This window comes from Ursus arctos, unplaced genomic scaffold (assembly GCF_023065955.2).
Source record: "Ursus arctos isolate Adak ecotype North America unplaced genomic scaffold, UrsArc2.0 scaffold_8, whole genome shotgun sequence".
Taxonomy (NCBI): domain Eukaryota; kingdom Metazoa; phylum Chordata; class Mammalia; order Carnivora; family Ursidae; genus Ursus; species Ursus arctos.
The window spans coordinates 13398530-13420734 of NW_026623100.1; the positions used below are offsets into that span (position 1 = coordinate 13398530).

At 36.1% G+C, this 22205-nt stretch overlaps 1 protein-coding gene across 5 annotated transcripts in view; it reads left to right on the forward strand.

Moving 5' to 3' along the window:
* The window catches only part of PPM1B (protein phosphatase, Mg2+/Mn2+ dependent 1B), a 216955-nt gene extending 195583 nt beyond the window's left edge, over positions 1-21372 (forward strand). For 3 of the 5 annotated variants that reach the window (XM_057308987.1, XM_048222577.2, XM_048222580.2), the window contains 4 exons: positions 4767-4884; positions 7713-7824; positions 8202-8259; positions 17641-18709. In XM_057308987.1, the coding sequence (XP_057164970.1) occupies positions 4767-4884; positions 7713-7824; positions 8202-8259; positions 17641-17946 (594 nt within the window). In that variant the 3' untranslated portion in view covers positions 17947-18709. Of the gene's footprint in view, positions 1-4766; positions 4885-7712; positions 7825-8201; positions 8260-17640; positions 18710-19561 lie in introns of those variants that run through there. The other 2 variants (XM_057308988.1, XM_026486800.4) reach the window with 1 other exon arrangement.
* Positions 21373-22205: the final 833 nt, after the last annotated feature.

Below are 22205 nucleotides of genomic sequence, written 5' to 3' on the forward strand. Positions count from 1 at the left end.
CTCACAGCCCGAGATCATGACCCGAGCTGAAATCAGGAGTTGGATGCTTAGAAGCTTAGTTAACTTTTGTGTTGAAACATAACAGACCTATGAATGTTTTGAACCTTTGCATGTTACTTAACAGATTTAAATACTAAATTTCCTATCCATTTCTGTTTTTCTGACTCCACAATTTATCACTTGTTCGTAGTGTAAAACCAAGGGTTAGCAATGTTATAAAACAATATTATTAAAATAGGGTATGATTGCTCTGAAATTTGAAAAATTGAATACAAAATTTAAAAATCCGTGGAAAGCACTAAATTTTAGCTCAGTGCTTGCGCTTAGCGATTGTTCCATAGGTGCTAGCTACTTCGAGAGGAGAGAGAGAGAGAGTAGATTGATTTTTAAGTAGAGGTTTCCCTGATAATAGATTTAAATGATGTGTTAATATTTTCTAACACTTCTAACGCTTATCATGCCCTAATAGTTTACAAGCACTTTTGTATGTTAACTCATGAAATCTTGGGAGATTGTGATAATCGTCATAATCACAATAGCATCAGTAAATTATTGCTTTCTATGAGCCAAATGCTACTCTAAGCACTTGACACATACCTTAATGCATTTAATTTTCACAACAACTGTAAAAGGTAGTTAGCATTATTATTGCTAATGATAATCTTTCTCAGGATTGCCACTTAGCAATATGAAGCGGTAAGTGTTGGATGACTGTAGTCAGGCATTACTCTCTTAAGATACTTAACTCTAGGAGAGAATAGTCCCTAAGAAAGCAGGCTTCCCATTGTATTGCCAGTGCTAGTAGCATTCTTGGTATTTACGCTAATTTCAGGTTGCATACACTACACGTAACTGCTGTTTGCATAGCCTTTCATAACTTAAAAATAACACTCATTTATCCTCCTAGTAACCTGAGGTGAACGAAGTAAAAATCTATTTGCAATTTGCAAGTAAGGAAATAGAGGTTTGACATTAAAAGATAGTTGTTAAGTTTATTTTGATGAGTGTTGAAACCCATACTGGAGTTCATATTTTCTGATCCAAGTTCGATGTGTCCATTGCCAGTATTTCACAGAGGGTTTGATGAAAATTTTTCCTGAATGGAAATACTAAGAGTTTCCTTTTCTTTTTTCAATAATTACAAGATTAATAAGAACATTTGTGAACAAATCCAAAGATGTTTGTATTTGTGTCCTTTTTAAAAATCTCACCCCCTTAGGCCCTTATATTCTTCCAAGGATATATGCACTGGCTGTATGAATATATATACATATCCACACAATTCTGTGTTTATTCATACAAACATATAGAAGTATAAAAACAGGGTTTTCTTTACCTTTTTTAAAAAATTTTTTGCAGTAGTGGATCGTATTATGCATGTTGCTTTGCCACCTGCTTTTTCTTAAATAGTACAGTGTTCCTTTAAATTTTTATTTTTTCTTTTAAAATACTTTTTAATTTTCCTAAATTCAGTTTATATACCACTTATCAGAAGTTTATTTTAAAATATGAGATTGTACCTGATAGTTGGATGAAATTGAGGGAAAATTTCAGCTCACAACCTGAGCTGAAACCAAGAGTCAAGCCCTCCACTGTCTTCAAGCTTTGCTACATTGAATTTTAGGAGGTGGTGGCAAAAGTTTCTCAAGGCCTTTGTGTCTTACTGGCTTATTTTCCAAAGGCAATGCCATTCCAGATTAGTAACACAGCATAGAAAATATACTCATACAGCCCCCAAAATTGTTTAGCTGTAAACTCAGGAGTTTTTTCCCTTATAGCTTTCAGAAAATATAATTCTGAATAACGCAAAAGTAGACATAGATAGTATTAGAGTAGAGTGTGGTTGGGTAGGGTATGGAGGGGAAGGACTGAATGTAAAAGTACAGTCTGTAGTGTAGCAGTTCGCGAACTTTCTTGGTCCCACGGTGCCCAAGTATCTCAGAATTTTTTCTCAGTGCTACTTAGCCATATTTATACTTAGCAGAAACAAGTATTATACAGTTAGAGCCAAACGTAATGAGTATATATATGTCTTAACAAAATAATACATATACATGGAAGAAAATCTTTTATTTCGTTCTTTAAGAAGCTGCAGTTACGGGGCACCTGGGTGGCTCAGTTGGTTGAGTGTCCGACTCTTGGTTTGGGTACAGGTCATGACTCACAGTGGTGGAATCTCTGTGGGATCGAGTCAGCGTGGGGCTGTGTGCTCAGTGGGGAGTCTGCTTGGGATTCTCTTTCTCCCTCTCTGTCCCTTCCTGCCCCCCCCTTCTCTTTCTTTCTCTCTAAAATAAATAAATCTTAAAAAAAAAAAAAAGCTATTACAGTTACATACTGATGAGCTGTGTGTACCTGTTGTTCACTGCACGGCTTCTCAAATCTTGAAATCATTGGGTACGGCCACCCTCATTTCCTGTATCATGTTGATTTTTTTATGGGACTTGCATTTTATCATAGCACCTCTCAAGACCCTGGCTTGGAAAAGAAAGGTTGCCCTTGAAAGAAATGTAGTGTTATCAGATGTTAAAGCTGAGCTACTTCAGCTAGTTCGCAGCGTGTCCACAGATGGGGAGTACCACTCTGTTTCCCCTCATTTTTAAGATCTCTGTGAGTCCACTGTAGCACCCCGAGACTTTTTTTTTCTTAAGATTGATTTATTTTAGAATGAGAGAGGGTGGGGAAGGGGCAGAGGGAGAGGGAGAGAGAATCTTAAGCAGGCTCCGGGCTGAGTGCAGAGCCTTGGAGTGGTGGGTGGGTGCTGCCCAACAACCCCGAGATCACGACCTGAGCTGAAAACAAGAGTCAGTTGCTCAACTGGCCACCCAGAGCCCCTGTGAGAGTCATCTTTATGTAGAAATATAAGAAGCATCATTGGAATCACACATAGCTAAGGTGTAAATGTGAATTATTTCCTTTATTTTTTGATATTTAATCTTCTTGAAACTATATGTCAGTTAATTTCCCAACTGACAAGATGTAATTTTTATAACATAAAAACCTAATGGAAATTGTGTGTGTGTGTGTGTGTGTTTGTGTGTGTGTGTATAACTTTAGTGTCTGTGGTATAAAGCTTTTGCCTGACCTGTACTTACATGGTCAATTATGATTCCTGTGGAATGTATTGACTCTTCTGGGGGGTGGGGGGAGGATGCTATTTGGAACCATAGTGTGTTCGTGTGGATATGTATATATATTCATACAGCCAGTGCATATTTTCTAATACACAGTCATTGTGAAAGTCTTGGTGGATTTCATTAAAGAATGAAATTAGTTTGGACCAGTCCTGATTTTTTGAAATCCTGGTTTGTTTTTTTTTCAGATACGGAGAATCTGGTTATATACTCATGATATTTTTTCCCACTAAAGCATAGGAGTCTGTGGAAAGAGTTATTCTTTTTGAAGCCTTCTTAAGGCCTGACCTCTACTGTTTTCAAGCTTTGCTACATTGAAGTTTAGGAGGTGGTGGCAAAAGTTTTTTCAAGGCCATTGTGTCTTTTTGGCTGTATCATGTGGGTTCCAAAAAGGTGGCAAGTCTGAACCAGACAAATGTCTGCCTAGATTCTGGCCATAATGTTGGAAAAGACTAGAATGCACGTGGCCTTGGCTTTCTTCACTTGTGTTGGCGAACTGCACCATCAGACAAAGTGGCCTACCACCTCCATTGACTTAGTTTTTTTAGGTGGGGGTGGGTTGAAAAAGTCACTATTCTTTTTTTTTTTTTTTTTTAAAGATTTTATTTATTTATTTGACATAGATAGAAACAGCCAGTGAGAGAGGAAACACAAGCAGGGGGAGTGGGAGAGGAAGAAGCAGGCTCACAGCGGAAGAGCCTGATGTGGGGCTCGATCCCATAACGCCAGAATCACGCCCTGAGCCGAAGGCAGACGCTTAACCGCTATGCCACCCAGGCGCCCCGAAAAAGTCACTATTCTAAGTCACTGTTCTGTGAAACTCAAAGTAATACACCTATAGGAAAAGTTACGAGAACATTTTAAGTTTATTTCTCATAATCTCAGGGTAATAGTGCTACTTTAAAAAATATAGATGGTTTGTCTACGGTAGTGTGATTACCAAGGCAGCAGTAAAATTTGTCCCGAAGTTAGCGGTTTTGGCTCCCCTCTGCAGACCGACACTAATTGTGATTCTGTATAACAATCTCATGTTTTTTCTCCAAAAGTTATTATATCTGACTGTCTCAGCCGTTCAGTTACCTTCCGTTGTTCGCTGCTTTATCCTCAGAACAGTTTACAATCTGTTTTCTTCTCTGCTTGTAATTGTTCAGTATAGTGTCTTGGGTCTCCTAATGATCAGTAATTTTCAGCTGTGTCAAATTCAGTAGAGTTGCTAGCGTTGCTCTGATGCAGGTTAATTAGCTAGGTGAAAATGGCACACTCGTTTGGGAACATGTGTTTTTGGGCGTAAGCCACTTTGGAACTATGCAGTTTGAGTGGGAAACAGTTTAGAAGATGTAATACATACAAAGATACCTTCATTTCTTAGGTTGTAGAGTGCTGGTGGGTAAGAATAGGTACATGGAAATAAAAGTCATAAAATAATTACAGATCTACCCATATCTAGAGATCTTGTTTCTTCAGGGAATGCTTCAAATAGTTCTTTGGAATGGAAATGAATGTGTTGAATGTGTACATTTTGGTGATTCAAATAAACTCTAATTGCTTAGTGTAATTAACTGTTTTGAATTAAATAATAGAAAGTTGCTGGACTATGGAAATACAATTCTTTCTTTTTCTTTCTTTAAAATACAGGGAAGTCGAGATAACATGAGTATTGTACTAGTTTGCTTTTCAAATGCTCCCAAGGTCTCAGATGAAGCAGTGAGGAAAGATTCAGAGCTGGATAAGCACTTGGAATCACGGGTTGAAGGTAAGTAAGAAAGGTGATTTTTTTTTTTTTTTTCATTTAGAAGGAAAGGAAAAATATTCTCCCTTGTTTATCAAGTAATTCTTTTAGAATTAGGAGAAACAATTAAGTATTTCAAAACAAGGCCTTAAAAAACAAGCATCTGTCTGCCTGAGATTTAATATCACATCTTGGACCAATGTGTGGGAATTTATTGGCAGGGAGAAGACAAGTATGTCTATTATACCACCAAAGAGAAACATTTGAAAATAGTCTGTTAAAGCGTGCCATTTTATTTCCCCTTTCCCTGATTATGCTTTTAGTAGTTGAAGAGTCCATTGAAATTTGCTTCGGGGCTTATCATGAACATCAAGTGCTGTAATTCCTCCCAAGTTAATCACAGGAATTCATTATATCATATGTTTTTATCTTACTGATAAGAGTCGGTGTTGATGTTGTGAAAGAGTATTGACTTTATAGTTGACCCTTGACCAGCGTGGGGGTTGGGGGTGCAAACACACTCACTATCCCCACCTTCCCCTCCCATTCTCCCCCTCAGTTAAAAATGTGCGTGTATAAGTTTGACTCCCCCAAAACTTAACTACAGTAGTCTGCTATTGACCGGAAGCCTTGAACAGTCAGTTAACACATATTTTGTATGTTCTATGATATGCTGTATTTTTACAATAAAGTAAACCAGGGAAGAGAAAATGTTACTAAGAAAATCATAAAGAGAAAATATATTTACGATAGTGTACTGTATCAGAAAAAAAGCCACATACAAGTGGACCCACACAGTTGAAACCTAAGTCATTCAAGGATCAACTGTACTTATTTAACTTCTTATTTTGCAGTAAGTTTAAACTTTAAAGTTGAAAAAATATAGAGAGCTTCCGTGTACAATGTAGTACCTTTTACCTAGATTCCCCATTTGCTTACATTATAATTCATTTGACTCTGTCTGCTTTTTATAACATACACAGTCGTTCTTTTCTCTCTCTCTCTCTGTCTGTCTCTCTCTCCCTCATTGTGGCAATGTCTGCAGACATATTTGGTGTCATAACTGAGAGGGTGTCACTAGCCTGTAGTGAGTAGAAGCCAGGGATGTTGCTTAACATTTTGTAGTACACAAGACAGCCTCCACCAAAAAAAAAGGGGGGGGGGGCTGGTCCAAAAAGTCAGTAATGCAAAGGCTGAGAAGTCCTGTACTATAGAGATACAAGTCTAAGGCAGAAAATGACAGTCCTGCCTTCAAGAAGCTTGCAGTCTGTGCTACAGTAAACATCGTCTACAGTGGAAGTATGTAGCGGCACACCGACTTCGAGCTTGGGGTGGAGAAGAACTTGAGAAAGTGACATATGAAGTTGAAACCTGAAGGACGAATATGAGTGAACTCTACAAAATGGGTTGGTTGGAATGGCGGAGAAAGTGTTTCAGATCAAAGGAAAAGCACATGTGAAGATCTAGAAGTAGGACAAGGCTTCTCTGCATAGAGCCTTTGGAGATAGGGGAGTCGGGCAGCGTTGAATGGGAGCGGTGAGGTTATGGTGACGGCGAGGGGCCTCGGCAGGCATGGTGGCTGCCGAGGACACTGCTTTTTTGTTGTTTTAAAGTGGCACCCTCTGATTTTTGAGGAGACATATCTTAATACTGGCCAAATAATCATGCTCTAAAGATGCGTTTTCCATAAATGGTAAATATAGATGGAGCATGTAAATGTTTTATTTTGTTCTAAGCCTTAGCAAGTTCTGTGATTTTTCTTTTTTCTTTTCTTTTTTTTAAAAGATTATATTTATTTGGGGAGGGGCAGGAGCAGGGGGGAAGGGCAGAGGGAAAGGGAGAAGCAGGCTTCCCGCAGAGCAGGGAGCCCGACTTGGGGCTGGATCCTGGGACCCTGGGCTGGATCCTAGGACCCTGGGATCATGATCTGAATTGAAGGCAGATGCTTAACTGACTGAGCCACCCAGGAGCCCCTCCTTTTTTATTTTAAATTGTTGTGTAACATAACGACTTCGGGATCAAAAATCTTATAAAATAGCATGGATGGACCTAGGAAGTATTATGCTAAGTGAAATAAGGCAGTGTTTCACTTCCATGTGGAATCGAAACAACAAAGCAGGAACAGACTAATAGGTGTGGAAAACAAACGAGTGGTTGCCAGAGGAAGGACAGGCAGACTAGGTGAGGAGAAATAAGAGGTGCAAACTTCCAGTTATCAAAGAGGTCACAGGGCTGAAAAGTCCAGCATAGAGAATACAGTCAGTAACATTGTACTAATGTCTTATGGTGACTACACTTACTGTGTCAAATCACTATGTTGTACACCTGAAACTAGTATTGTATGTCAACTATTCTTCAGTTAAAGATAAATAACCTTATAAAACAATTCCTAATATTTGTCCTTCTTACAATCCTTATTCACCTATCACTTTTTTTGTAATTATAACTTTTGTATTATTCTTGTATAAAATTAGATCAAAGTGTTTTTCCACGTAGCTGTCTTGTGTTCACAGGGGTCATTTTTAGTGATTATAAACCATTTCACTCAGTGACTATACCAAAATTTTCTTAACTGTCCCTGTATTGTTGGACATTTCATTTCTTGCAGTTTTTGCTTTTATGTATGCAGATAACTTTTTATATTACTTTTATTCCTTGTGTGATAATGTTTGCTTTTTTTTTTTTACATTTTAAAATTGGTACTACAGAAACTAATAATACACTGTATGTTAACTAACTTGAATTTAAATTAAATAAATAAAATTGGTACTACCAAATAGTTCCCCCTGTTTCACTCTCTCTGAATCCTGAGCTAACACGTTAATTTAGGAATTCTTTTTAAAAACCTGCAGAAATTATGGAGAAGTCCGGTGAGGAAGGAATGCCTGATCTTGCCCATGTCATGCGCATCTTGTCTGCAGAAAATATCCCAAATTTGCCTCCTGGGGGAGGTCTTGCTGGCAAGTAAGTAGAACAAAAAGAACTAATTTTGAGTTCATTTATAATTAGTAATTAAGTAATTTTGGGGAAGAAGTATATCAGTTATCTAAAGATGAGATGGGTTGATGGTTCTTACACTATACAAGACCTTTAAAATTTCATCCAAAGGGTTTTTTTTTTAAAGGGAATTATTTGTCATGTGCTTTGGAAGTGAAGGTCCTTCTTTCCTTTGTAAGTGAGAACAAATGGCTTGTGCTGAATCAAATTCTAAGTGAAATGTAGAAACTTGGCAAGTATTTAGTGTGGCAGTTAATTTTTGAGCATATTCAAGATGAAGTATTATTTTAAATAGAAGCTGAATTGTATGTAATTTAATAAAACTAAAGCATAATTTTTTTTAGGCGCAATGTTATTGAAGCTGTTTATAGTAGGCTGAATCCACATAGAGAAAGTGATGGGGTAAGTTTTCTTTTACTTCTTAAGCATTTAAAATAATTTTATAATGTCAATATTAGATATAATATATTCACATAATGAAATCTATAAATTATTATTACGTTTCATGTTAAGTAGTCAGTTTAAGGAAATGTCTAGAATTGGAGGTAGAGATACAGTTCTGTTTTGTAGATAAGCTTGTTGTCACTTAATGGGCATCAAGTACCTTTTTGTTGGGCTGTACTTATTTCTTCCCTGTATGTCTGCCTTTCCTTCTCCTCCTCCTCCCTGACATCTTAATTTTGAGGTGAAGAACATGCTTTTAAATATCTCACTTTCTCCTTCAGCAGGCTGCTATCATCACTAGAACTTAGTGATAGAGAAATGAGCTATTATTTTAAAGACTGACTTTCAGTGCCCCTTTGTGCCCAGTTAAATACCTGAAGATAATTTCTTTCTTGACCTTAACATTGCCACTGCAGGTATTTTGTGTTGAACTGAGATAACCATTTTTATTGTACCCTGCTGTGCTTCATCAGAGCAAAGCTCTATCCCTTTACCTTCCTTAGAAATACTGATGAGCTGTCAGCTGGACCTCTGTAGTGTTTTTATCTTAGCACTAGTACCAGGAGACAAAGCAGTGCCTTCTTTTTTTATTTTTTAATTGCCCTACCTTTCAGAGTCAGTAATTCGATTAAGTATTTTCTTGTAGGGTTTTCAAGTTTTTGGACGTCTAAAAATGAATAACTTAATGTTTAGCATATATGCTTGAAATATTTAAGGGAGCCAAAGTTAGTAATGAAACTCGTTGAGAAGAGATAGACTCACCCTCCAAATCTCCAGCTCCTCGGGGCAGGTCTTGAGAGAGACTCCGCCACTGGTAGAAATGATGTATCCTCTTAGTTGAGCCGTTTTGCAGGATTCATTTTTGCACAGCAATATCCTATCATTTCTTTTTTCTTAGCAATAAAAGTATCCTTGCAAAAAGAAAAATTTTACAATTAATACATTTTAGTGAGTTGAAAGCTGCTACTGTATATTGCTAATAACAGGTTTTATATCTTGGTCTAGAGTAGTGCTTCTGCGTCTTTCTTTTGTGTCCGGTCCCTCGAAGTATTAAGACTTGTATCTAAAGCTTTAAAAATTCATTTAAAAATAAAGATACAGTATGTGATACATTTAGAGAGAACCCTAAATCAGGCAAACGAGGACAGAGTGTTGACACAACTGAAAAGCCCGTGGTAGTTGGGTGGTGGAGTGAAGAGAGACTGGTCTCTTCAGCTAGATCCTAGGTTCCACACAGCATCCAGCATCATGGGTAGAGGAAATAAGCCCTCAGAAGGTAGTTATTGAGTCATTAGTAACCATTTAAGTGCTCGTGTTTCCTCATGTGCTTGAAAATGTACTCCTGGTGTGTAATCTTGAAAAATTTATCTCACTACGCTTTGCCGAATCTCTTCAAGGTTCCCCAAGAAAGTTGGCTGCTCTTACAGCAGATACAATTTTAAAGAAATGTTTCATACCCCTAAATTAATGTTTAGGTTAATGTTTTAAACTTTTTTCAAAGATAGAAAATACTTATTACACATAGTAGCTCTTTAAGCAGTGAATAAATAAACAACAGAGCCATGAAACTGAAGAGACATGCTCAGGATAAAAAGTGGCCTTGAATAGGATTATTATAGGACTCTGTAAGTTAAGGTGATGCATACTTAATTACCTTTATACATAAGCTTTCTAGTAAGTCAGCAGATCAAACATGGACAAGCTACCACGTGGTGAATTGATGTAGGGAGGAGACTTTACAGAACATCAGGCCTGGTCCCATCCCTACGCTCAGTGCAGCTTGCTATGTGGAGATAGAAAGAAATGATAAAATACAGAATGTGATGAATTGCCATGTAAATTGTACAGTGATTGCTGGGAAAGTCAGATTTTCAGAGAAAAGAGGAGATTTGAGGGGCGCCTGGGTGGCACAGCGGTTAAGTGTCTGCCTTTGGCTCAGGGCGTGATCCCGGCGTTCTGGGATCGAGCCCCACATCAGGCTCCTCCGCTGGGAGCCTGCTTCTTCCTCTCCCACTCCCCCTGCTTGTGTTCCCTCTCTCGCTGGCTGTCTCTACCTCTGTCGAATAAATAAATAAAATCTTTAAAAAAAAAAAAAGATTTGAAAAATGATTAGAATGACAGAAATGCAAGGAGGAGGAGGATAGTTCCAGTGTATGGGAGAGGCAAGAACAAAGTGTGAGCTATCTTTAAAGAAAGGACCTAGTTTTGACTAGAGCAGAGAACTGCTGTGGTGAGAAATAAGAATTGAGGATGCCAGAAGTCTTTTTGGAGAGACTGGAGAGGCCTTTTGAACTTTATATTTTACAGTGAGGAGCCACCATATGTTTGCCGCAGAAAAATGGTAGACTCAAAGAGTATCTGTGGTATTTATATCTGTTAGAAACATGTGCAGTGTTAGCTTAAAGAGATGCTGGCAGTCAGCTCGTGAAATCATGGCAGAGATCAGATGATAAGTGTAAACTCATTATTAGATATATGGATTGCAGAAACTTCCCTATTTACCGTATAACTTTTGCAGCCCAGAATCCTATGTGGGGAAATATTACTCTACCCTTTCAGAATAATCACGACCTTAGGAAAATGTTGAACCAGGGGCGCCTGGGTGGCTCAGCCGTTAAGCGTCTGCCTTCGGCTCAGGTCATGATCCCAGAGTCCTGGGATCGAGCCCCGCATCAGGCTCCCTGATTGGTGGGAAGCCTGCTTCTCCCTCTCACACTCCCCCTGCTTGTGTTCCCTCTCTTGCTGTCTCTCTCTCTCTGTCAAATAAATAAATAAAATCTTTAAAAAAAAAAAAAAAAAAAAAAAGTTGAACCAGAGTAGAAGCAGAAATATACTAAATGTACATTAGCAGAAATGTACTAAAAAACACAAGAAGCAGAAAAAAATGAAGTAATTCTAGGAATTAAATTCTTAGCTCTTAACTTGAACTACTGTAGCAGTGGAGTAGGTACAGACGTGTTCCGTAACTGTTCTCAGCTTAGATCCGTGCCGCGTAGACGGTGTGGCCAGGAAGGACAGTGGCAGGAGCTGACAGTTAGGGTTTTTTTAATAACAAAAATAAAATTTTGTACAGATATTAAAAAAAAAAAAGAATGCTAGTCAGAGTTAATCAGAGATGTATTTAGATTCCTAAGATGTCTGCTTTATATCAGAGATAGACTTACCCTGCTGTGAATGCCTATAGGTAATACCATTAGAAATAGGGATTTATTTATTTTTCTTACATTAAAAGAAAATCTTTTGGATAACGAATTTCAAAAAGCCAAGTGGAATGTAAGCCAGAATTTGTTTTTATAATATTCCTTTTTTTTTTTTTAATTTTAGAGTGAAAGAGCAAGAGTGCATGGAGGGCGGGGTGGGCAAAGGGAGAGGAAAAGAGGGAGAGAGAGAGAGAGAGAGAGAGAATCCCAAGCAGCCTGTAAGCTCAGCTTGGGATCTAACATGGGGCTCGATCCCACAGCCCTGAGATCATGACCTGAGCTAAAGTCAAGATGCTTAACCAACTGAGTCACCCAGGTGCCCCTATAAGTCAGAAGTTAAAACATTTAAAATATATTCAGAAAGCTCATATTTAGGAGAGTTTTCTGAAGTTGTTTACTAAATTTGTTTTATCAACATTTTGTAATATGTTCAGACTTCTTAATGCAAGCAATATTGACATTTTCCCAACTGTTAAAATCTTTGGAAAAGAGTCTAGCAGGGACTCTCGGGTGGTTTGTGAATCCCCAGAAAGTTTTTGAAAATGTGTTCGTGGACATATACAGTTTTTCATGAGAAGTATAGTATGTGTGTGGTTTTCATCACTTCCTCAAAGGAGTCTGTGACCTCAAGAGAATAATCACCTACAGGAGACCAGAAAAAATAAAACTGCGTTTTGCTCTAAGCTGTTCTTACAGGGCGGGGCTCTGAGATCACGGCCCTTTACTTCTACTAATGCTAGGTTGGGGGCGCCTGGTTGGCTCAGTCCGTAGAGCATGCAGCTCTTGATCTTGGGGTTGTGAGTTCAAGCCCCATGTTGGGTGTAGAGATTACCAAAAAAAAACAAAAAAACAAAAACAAACCAACAAAACTATTTCATTGATTTAGATTCTGATTTAAAAGATACCACTAATCAAATAGCCATATGTGTTGCTGATTTTCCACGCGTAAAGGGAGGACTTGAAGTTACCAGCTGTTTGTGTGTGTGTGTGTGTGTGTGTGTGTGTGTGTGTGTGTGTGTATAAAAGTCATAGGTGATGTCCTCAACACCCTTCTTTTTATAGGTAAGACTAAGCGTCAGTGAGAGGAAGTAGTTTGCCTAGGTTGCAAAGCTAAACAAATCATACAGCCAGAATTTGAATCTAAGTCAGGGCAACTCTGAAAACTGTTCTCTTTACACCTTTCTATGTTGCCTCTCTAAGTTATTTAGAGATTACATATATGTCTGTACCCCACTTCTCTCTCTTATCCACAAAAAATCACTTCCTATTCTTTTGTGAATCTCTTTAATAGTCTTAAGATATTCTGGTTTTGATGAGGAATATTTTATAAAGTTTTTGAAATGAAGCAGCCAAGTCCCATTTTTTTTCAGTTTTTTTATTTAAATAGTACACATTTTTATCCTAATCCAAAATCTTTTTAAGGGATTTGGATTTTTAAGAAGGGAGGAAAGACAGGACAAAAGCCCAAAAGAGTCTCCATATTCTATTTTCACATTAAGTTTTATATATACAGTCTTTTTATTTTGATAATTTCAAATAGATCAGTTATAAACATAGCTGCTTTTACATTTTTATATTACAGTTTCAGGACTATGTGAATACTAGGTGTTGTTTTTTTTTTTTTTTGTAAATTGTTTCTTTACTTTTTTACTTGTCAAAGCATTTTTATAGAGAAGATCTATACTGTTTGAAAATACACTGAACTTGGTCTATTTTTAAGGATGGTATGACATACCACTTCTCTTAGCTTGTGTGGTCTCGACCATCTAAATGACTCTTGAAAATTATTTCAAATTCATTAAATTTTATATGATCCTAGCAAATAACAGCTAATTAGAATCTTCCTTGGTCATTGTTAATTGTATCTCATGAATGCCTATTTGAGGATTTTCAGTTCTAAAAATTACTTTTAGCTGACAAGCAGAAGCTAGGACTCCACCAAAAACACTGTAAATATTTATATTAGCATTCTTTACTATTTTCTCCATTGTTTTAGCTAATCACTTGAAGCATTTTGCTTATGGCAACTACATTAAAAATGCAAATAAATACTAGCTAGTTAAATTTTATCTTTTAAATGTGCTTAATTTATTTTCCCCTTCTGTTTGCTGTCTGATTTATCTATATTCCTATGTCTTATTTGGGATAAGGCCGTATTTTCATGAGAGATTTGATTCTTTTAAACTGTGTTTGTCTAGAAGACAGTGAAACCTTGAAAATTGAAACAGGGAAAAAGTTCTATGTTCTCATCTCCATAATTGCCTGTTTATTTTGCAGAATAATTTTAACCATCCCATCTACTATGATTTTTTTGTCCTTTAATTTCATTAGTCTTTCTATGTCAAGGAAATACATTGTAGATTTGAATATGAAATAATTTGTGGTCCACCTCAATAATTGTAAGCACTATTTCTTTAGTAAGTGTCTATTTATATGGCGCACTTACTACGTTACTTACCATAATGTATTCAAAAGAACATTCAGAGGGACATAGATGTTAATTACATCTGTATAGAAATCCGAGCTGTGTCACTTACTACTAGTATTGTCACCCTGACAACTTCAATCTCTCTGAGGCTATAAATTTCTTCACTTACAAAAATTAGGGTTGTGGTACCTATTATGTAGGGTACCTGTGAGGATTAAATGAGATCATGTCCATAAAGTTCTAAGCACAAACATTAATTTTCCTTCCGTAGGGGGTAGGGAGGATACAGAAAGGAATGTGAAATTCTGTTTACCTTAAAGAGTTTACACAGTCTAGTTGAAAAGACTTACGAACAGTTGCAAGGTGGAATTAATTGCTATAATAGATGTGTAAACATGATGTGTATATAGGAGTTCAGGTAAAAAAAAAAAGTGCAGCTGAACAGTAGGTTCCTTTTCTGATATTAATGAAAATCCATAAGAGAGTTGTGGAACAGTATTTTGAAGAGTCAAATGAAATGGCTGGGAAAGAGGTCTCACCCATACATCTTTTATCCAGCACAATGGGAAAATGTAATTGGCTTTGAGATAAAATGACTTTTAAATGTGGTCATTAGGTTAAGTTCTTTTCAGTTCAGTGGCTTTGTGATGCCAGCCAATCGTAAATTCATCCTGATTTGATTTACAGGTTTGGTTTTAATATATTTTTTTTAAAGCGAGTACTCCTCCCCATCTCCCACTACTACAGAATTCGCAGAAACAGATGCTTACTGTAATAATAGGTGTCAGATGGAGAGTGAGAGGTACTTTATCTTGAAATTGAAATACAACCAAAATTGAAATACAACCAATATAACAACCTTTTTATCAATAAGTTCAAGTAAGTAGAGCCTATATTGGAGGTTCTGTATATCAGAATCACCTGTCAGGCTTTAAAAAACTCACCCCAACCCAGTGCATCTGAATATCATTTGATAGAAATTTTAATATCTTTAAATTTAAAGATTTTATTCATTTATTTATTTAGAGAGAGGGAGAGAGAGTGCGAGCAGGGGGAAGAGCAGAGGGAGAGGAACAAGCAGATTCCCTGTTCAGCACGGAACCTGACATGGGGCTCAGTCTCATGACCCTGAGATCATGACCTGAGCTGAAATCAAGAGTCAGACGCTCGACCAGCTGAGCAACTTGGGCGCCCCATTTGGTATCTACTTCATCTTAAAAGCTACACAGGCAATCCTGGTATGAAACCAGGGTTGATAATCACTTCAGAATTTGTTTCAATGTCCTAAAAGGTTTTTTTGTTTTTGTTTTTTCTAATAAAAAGGGGTTGTTGGTTTGAGTTTTTGAGGGCTCAGGGAGTGAGGTGGAGGAGTCTCTATGCCCTCTACTAAAAGTTGTTTGTGATATACCATCCAATAGAAAATTTCCGTTTGGAAAACCTGATTAAAGACAAATAAGGTTATGATTAGCAAGCATTCACCTTGTTGCTCCATCTTAACCTTTCCTGAATAGATTCAAATGAGAAACTTTATATGGGGAAACATGTTTATTTAGCACAGAAGGAAAGGTAAGGGAGAAAAAGTAAGGAAAATCTTAACAGAGGGTGCATTTTATTATGTTCTCATATGATAAATTTTGCAAATAAAAAAAAATGTTATTTGGGGCACCAGGCTGGCTTGGTCAGAAGAGCATGTGACTCTTGATCTCGGGGTCCTGAGTTTGAGCCCCACGTTGGGTGTAGAGATTACTTAAATAAAAAATTTAAAAGTTTTAAAAATTAAAAAAGTTATTTTACAGTTACTATACATGAGATAGAAAATTGGAGAACTCAAAGAAAATAAACATAACTTCACTATCCATTATCATTATTTGTATATTGCTGTATTTCCTTTTCCCAAAAGCATTTTACAGATAATATTTTAAAACCAGCGGATACATAGACATATACATACACATATACATACAGACATATAGTACGTACAGCGTCATCTCTTGCTTTTTGCCGTAAGGGCACTCCCCCCCAAAAAAACATTCAAGTGCTCTCATTTTTCTCATAAACATCGCCATGTATTATGTGGTTATATTTGTGTTACCTTTGTTTCTTTGTTGCAGAATTGTAGGGTAACAGTCCTCCAGAGATGGTTTGTGTCAGATCATCTATATCAGTAACCTCTTTTGAGTTTTATTTTCCCAAGATTTTATGGTGAAGACTTCCAAATAGCGAGAAAAATTGAAATGATCATAGTGAACGCCTATACACCTTCTGCCTAGATTCAACAATGTTAACATTTTACCATATTTGCTTTATCTCTCTTTGTGTGTGTGTGTGTGTGTATATACACTACTTTTTTTTTTTTTCTTTTTTTCCACTGAACCTTTTGACAGAAAATTGCAGACATCATTTTGGCATATTTTGGCATGCCACTCTTAAAAATGAGGACATTTCGGGGCGCCTGGTTGGCTCAGTTGGAGCGTGCAACTTCTGATCTTGGGGTCATTGGCGTAGAGCTTACTTGAAAAAAAAAAATGAGGACATCTTTCTATATAGCCATAATACTATTATCATTCCAACGGAATTTAAAATTACCATCCAGTACAAGTCCAGATTTTCCCAGTTGTCTCTAGAATGACTGTGATAGTAGTTATTTTGAACGATGGTCTGATCAGCTTTTAAAAAGTTATCAGTCAAGCATATTAATGAAGTCTGTAATCAGGCCCCCACTTTTTTTCCTCTTGCCACTGAAAAAGATGACTCTGAGCCAGCTTTGAATAGGATGTCCTACATTCTGGATTGTATGATTGTTTTCTTGTGGTGTCCTTTTAACACGATCCTCTATTCCCTGTTTTCCTATAAATTGGGAATTCGCTTTATTAGGTTTATATTAAACATTTTTTGGCAAGAACATAGGACACGGTTTTGTACTTCTAACACATCTCATCAGGAGGCACACGGTGTAAGGTTCTCCTGCTTTTAGACTGCCAGCTTAACTGGGATCGGCTTCAGTGTTAGAGCTTGTTCTGCTAACGAGATAAGTAGCTGCTATTGCAGAAACCTGTCAGTTTTCCAAAACTTTATAAAATATAAAAGGCTTGAGTAGTTTCCTGTTCTTATTATCATGTTTAAAATAATTTATTTTGATCTAGAAATGTTTTTATTAAAATATGTAAGAACAAAGAAGAAAGTAAATTTTTACCCACAAAAGCATTAGAATTGCCCGAAAATCCAGTTTCAGTTTATATAGTTCTACATTTTGTACCTCCTCTCTTTACCTGTCATTTAGCAGCAGTGATGAAGAAACTAATGTTCTAATGGCCTGCTTTTCTGTCCTCTCCTATTGCTTTAAATACTAATTTCCTTTTGTACTAAATCATTCTAGCCAATTACTGTTTCCTCTGTTAAGCAAGTCAGTTTTAGGAAATGCTTGTGTTGCTGTTGAATTCTAATAGAGTAAATTTCAGAGGAAGCTTCAAATGCCAGTGTGAAATAAGGTGTAAACTAGTTCATGGTAATTTGCTAAAATTAACTTGATATTCCAAGTGGAAATTTTTATTGACACAAGTTAAGACTTGATACTTATTTAATGAAATGTTCTCATGCTTAGACTCTATTACTCGTGGTAGAGAAATGAGTGTTTTGCTGTGATGATGTTATGAAATACATGTGATATCCTAGTTTGTCTACTGACACTGGGGTCTTGAATCTTAAAAAAAGGCCTCCGAGGAAGCAGAGGAAAGTGGATCACAGGGAAAATTGGTGGAAGCACTCAGGCAAATGAGAATTAATCATAGGGGAAACTACCGACAACTTCTGGAGGAGATGCTGACTAGTTACAGGCTAGCTAAAGTAGAGGGAGAAGAAAGCCCTGCTGACCCAGCTGCCACAGCTACTTCTTCGAACAGTGATGCTGGAAGCCCAGTGACAATGCAGGCAAGCCATACTGAATCAAACAGTGATCTTGCTGAATTAGACAGCTATAATGAAGATGCAGGGACACAGAGGAGTGGTGAACAAATATGACTTGACTTTGTGCTGATATTTGTGTGATCTTTGATTTGCTGGTTTTTACTTAGGAGGTGTAATGTATGCATTTACAGAACCGTTTTGTTATTTGAATCTTGGTAAACTAGTTTTATGACATTCATATAGCCTTGTTTTTTAAGAAGGCCTTTGCATACACCTTTATCAGATAGTTTAAAACGGACTATTTATAGTACTTTGAATTTAACAAAATTATATGTCATTTCATATTGTATGCCAGAAATGAGGCTACTAGTTATTCAAATCAGTAGTTAACTTCCTACTAGATAAGATTAGAGATTACTTACTGATAAGCAAGATGACATTATATTGTGGAAAAACTTGTAAATGTAGACTTCTGCTGCTTCACAGTATTTTACATAATAGTACACTCATCGTTAGCGTTGTAATAAATTTGTGTTTTCTTTAGCAATTTTAGTTCTTCAAAGAATGGCAGATGCTGGCCTGTACTTTTTTTTTTCCTCCAAGGATGATAATTTGTGTGTTCTTTGACTTGTTTATATTTTACATCTCTGTAGTTTTATTTTTAGAAGTTCTGAGCTGTTGGATGTGTGGTTATTTTTCCTTTCTCTGTATTCTTTATTGAAACCTAATTTTTGAAAAACCTATGTATTATCGATACAGCTTTGGTTTGTATATTCTGTATAGCCTAACTACATACATCAAAATGTATGTCAACCAAGTGTTTAGAATGAAATTATAAGTGTTCAAGTCCAAATAAAGCATGTGCTGTGGAATAATCTATGCATGTTGTACTTATTTTTAAATTAAAAAAAAATTTAAACAACCAGGTTTGGTATATTGGAAAAATACTCAGTAGAAATTCATTTGTATTAATAGAAAATTAGAAAACTTTTGGCTTGGCTTTTGTCATTAACTAAAAGAAAACATTTTGAGAAGTCTTGCTTATTACTCAAATCCATTTTGTTTCTTATCCCCTTTTTGTGACACAAAATATTAATCTTTGGCCAGTATGGACACACATAGACATGTCAGGGAGTTGCCAAGATGAGCGTTTTAAAGATTGCAAGACTGGCCTCATTGCTAGAAGTATTCATCAGATATTAAGAAATGCAAGAATTTTACAGGTATTTTAAATAGTGGCAGATAGGAGTTTTGTTTTTGTTGAAGTAGGTTTTAAAGATACAGGGTGGCTATCAGTCACATGGGAAAATAGTTCTTAGAACAAATATTTTGTGACTGTAGAACATTAACTTCTCTTCTTCATGTTTATATTTATCATGTATCTAAAGTTGCTTACGGTGCCCTAAGTTGAAACTTTGGATCTTCAGATGTAGCTGATGTTTTGATCTATTTTTCCAATGCCAGAATATTTTTAAGTGGTTTGAGAAAGAGGAAGGCATTTGGTGGAGAGGGGAGGGAAAAAACCCCGCACCAGTTATCTGTCTGTATTAGATAGATCCATGTGTATGCACACAATATATACTACACACACCTCTCTGTAAAAGTGCCTTTTCAAACCAAGAAAGGAAGGTAATTTGTTCATCTAATTTTGTTTTCTTTTGAAATTCAATCCAACCTGGAAGTGGTGTAGGCAAATAATAATAATATTCTTCCTTTTCTCTTCCTGTAGGGTGCTGGAGATCTAGAAGACCCATGGTAGCCTTATAAACCTTCTAAAATGCTTTTGATTCTGAAAATTGGGGGAAAAAAACCTTTTAATCACAATTTTCTTCAATACAAGGGAAAAATATTCTTGTGGATTCCCAGCGTTTTGTGATATGAGCAGAAAATCATTAGCATTTCCCATCATTTGTTCATATTTGTGTTTTCTGATAATTGCCACTTGTAGCATTGCCTGTACTACAGTATTTTTTGCCAACCTCAGGCATACTGGTTACATCTGTACTGAACTTTGGGCCCTAGGAGCCAACGGAGTTATTTCACCACAAATAACAAACTCTGCCTGAGGTGCATGGGAATATAGTTAGCCGTACTCTGAAGATACATTATGTTTTTGTTTTTTTTGTTTTTTTTTGTTTTTTTTTGTTTTTTTTTGTTTTTTTTTTAGACAAGACACACAACATATAAGCATGTAAGAGTAAAGAATTGTATGGGATGTTCCTTTCTCAGTTCACCAAGTTGGAAGCCTTTTGCAGCTCTGTGGCTTGAAATTTCCTTTGAGCAATTTACTATAGGATATATATTTATTATTAATTGTTATTTAATTTTTTTCCCTAATTTTACCTGTATTACCAAACTGGGTTCTCCAATAATGTCCAAATTGTAACGTTGCCTGCTTTTCAAGATAAAGTGTATTTGGCAATAATATTATAAACCCTTACAAATTTTATGCATGTACCTACTACATCCTTCAACTCTCACTAGGAAATCTTTTGAAACCAAATGGATTAATTTATGGCTATTTATAATTTGCTTTGACATCTCACTGCTGCAAATTTTTTTAAATGATGAGATTTGCCTTTATAATGTAAATTGTGATTTTTGTTTTACATGTGGGTTTCTATAGTTTTAATTTTTCAGCTCTTAAGATACAAGTTTTGTGTGTAATTTGGTATAATTTTTAATTGTTTACGTTATTTTAAAAGCTCAGAATATCACATTGAAATGACTATAAATACATTTAAAATTATCTATTTTAGATCTAAGGAAATATTACAGAGATATTTTCATGGGTTCAGTAACCTTTCATTTTATAACATTGGGCACGGTACAGAGTGGCTGTCACATAAGGTACTTGAAGATTATTATTTTAATTCTATTTTTACAATAACCTTGAATTCTTGAGTTCTTTTTGAGTTTTGCATGTAGTAAATCCAATTACTGCTGAACATGAAGAGTAAAATATTTATCGAAAAGAAGCCGTTGGGGTAGGAGAAGCAACGAATGTATCCATTTGTACATGGTTTACCTGTTGTGGATGCTTTGTAAACATTTTCCTATATGTTTAAATTGTGTTTCAGCAGGATGTAATTGCCCTTGTGTGTAGTTAAAGTGAGTCATCATCTGGTCCTGTGTGAAATGGAATTCATGATATTTTCTGTAACATTTCCCTGAAGCTGTTTCCGGAGAGCCACACATTTGCATACAGACAGCCTTCCTGATCATTTGATTCATTGTGCACCTGATTTTTGGTCTAAAAGGAATTATTGCCACAGTATATTTTATTTATTCTTTAGATTTTAGCCTTGTAAGTTAAAGTGCTTTACATGATGATGTTAAAAGCTATCTGTCCCTTTACTGGGTTTGGGGGGTTGTAAAAAGATAGGGAATGAAGAATGCAAACTGGTTTATTGTTCAAACTGTCCACTCTGCTCCAGCCTTGTACCGATAGTACCTTTCCAGTATGATATTGTGGTGTTTCATACAATGCAGTGAACATAACCAACTTGTTACCTAAATAAAGAATTGATAAAAACAGTGTGACAGATGTACTATTTGGTATGATTTTTAAAAGTAAAAGTCCAGTTTTGAATGTAATTTTTAAACGTTTTACATAGTTGGAATATTTGTTGTGAAATTTTTCATGCAAAACCATGTAGGTGAATTGTAATTCCAAAGAGGAATTAACCAAACTGTACAGGACAATACTAATTAACCCCCTCTTCACTCCGAAACTTTTTTTTTTTTAATGCCGTTTCAAAAAACCTTTTTCAGGTGGTTTACTGGCCCTTGAAATACAAATAATGTGTGAATTAGCAAAAGAAAAACCTGAACTCAGTCTTTATTAATCTGAATTGTCTAGTCCAGCTGTTTTCAAATATTTTAGTCTTAGGACCCATTTATATTCTTTTTTCCATTTTTAAAGATTCAAGATCCCCAGGAACTTTTGCTTTTATGGGTTTTATTTTATTTATCACATTAGAAATTAAAGCCAAGAAATTTTATATATATTTTAATTCATTAAAAAATGAAACCATTGCCTGGTAACCTAAGTATAGCATTGTTTTATGAAAAATAGTTATTTTCCTAATTTAAAAAATCTAGTGTGAGTAGTAGCACTGGTTTTCGTTTCTCTAAACCCTTCAATGTTGGGCCGGATTCTCATATCTGATTGTGCGATGATTTTATTGCAATGTGGCACTTTGTTGGAAGTATACGAAGAAATCTGGCCTCACACGTATTTGAAAAAGAATATTTTAATAGCTTCAGGTAATTGTGACTGTTCTGCTTGATTCATGATCAAAACTTCGGAACCGGTAGCTTCTTGAAGGGTAGGTGCAGTGCGAGATCTGAAACTAGCAGTCCACTTTGTA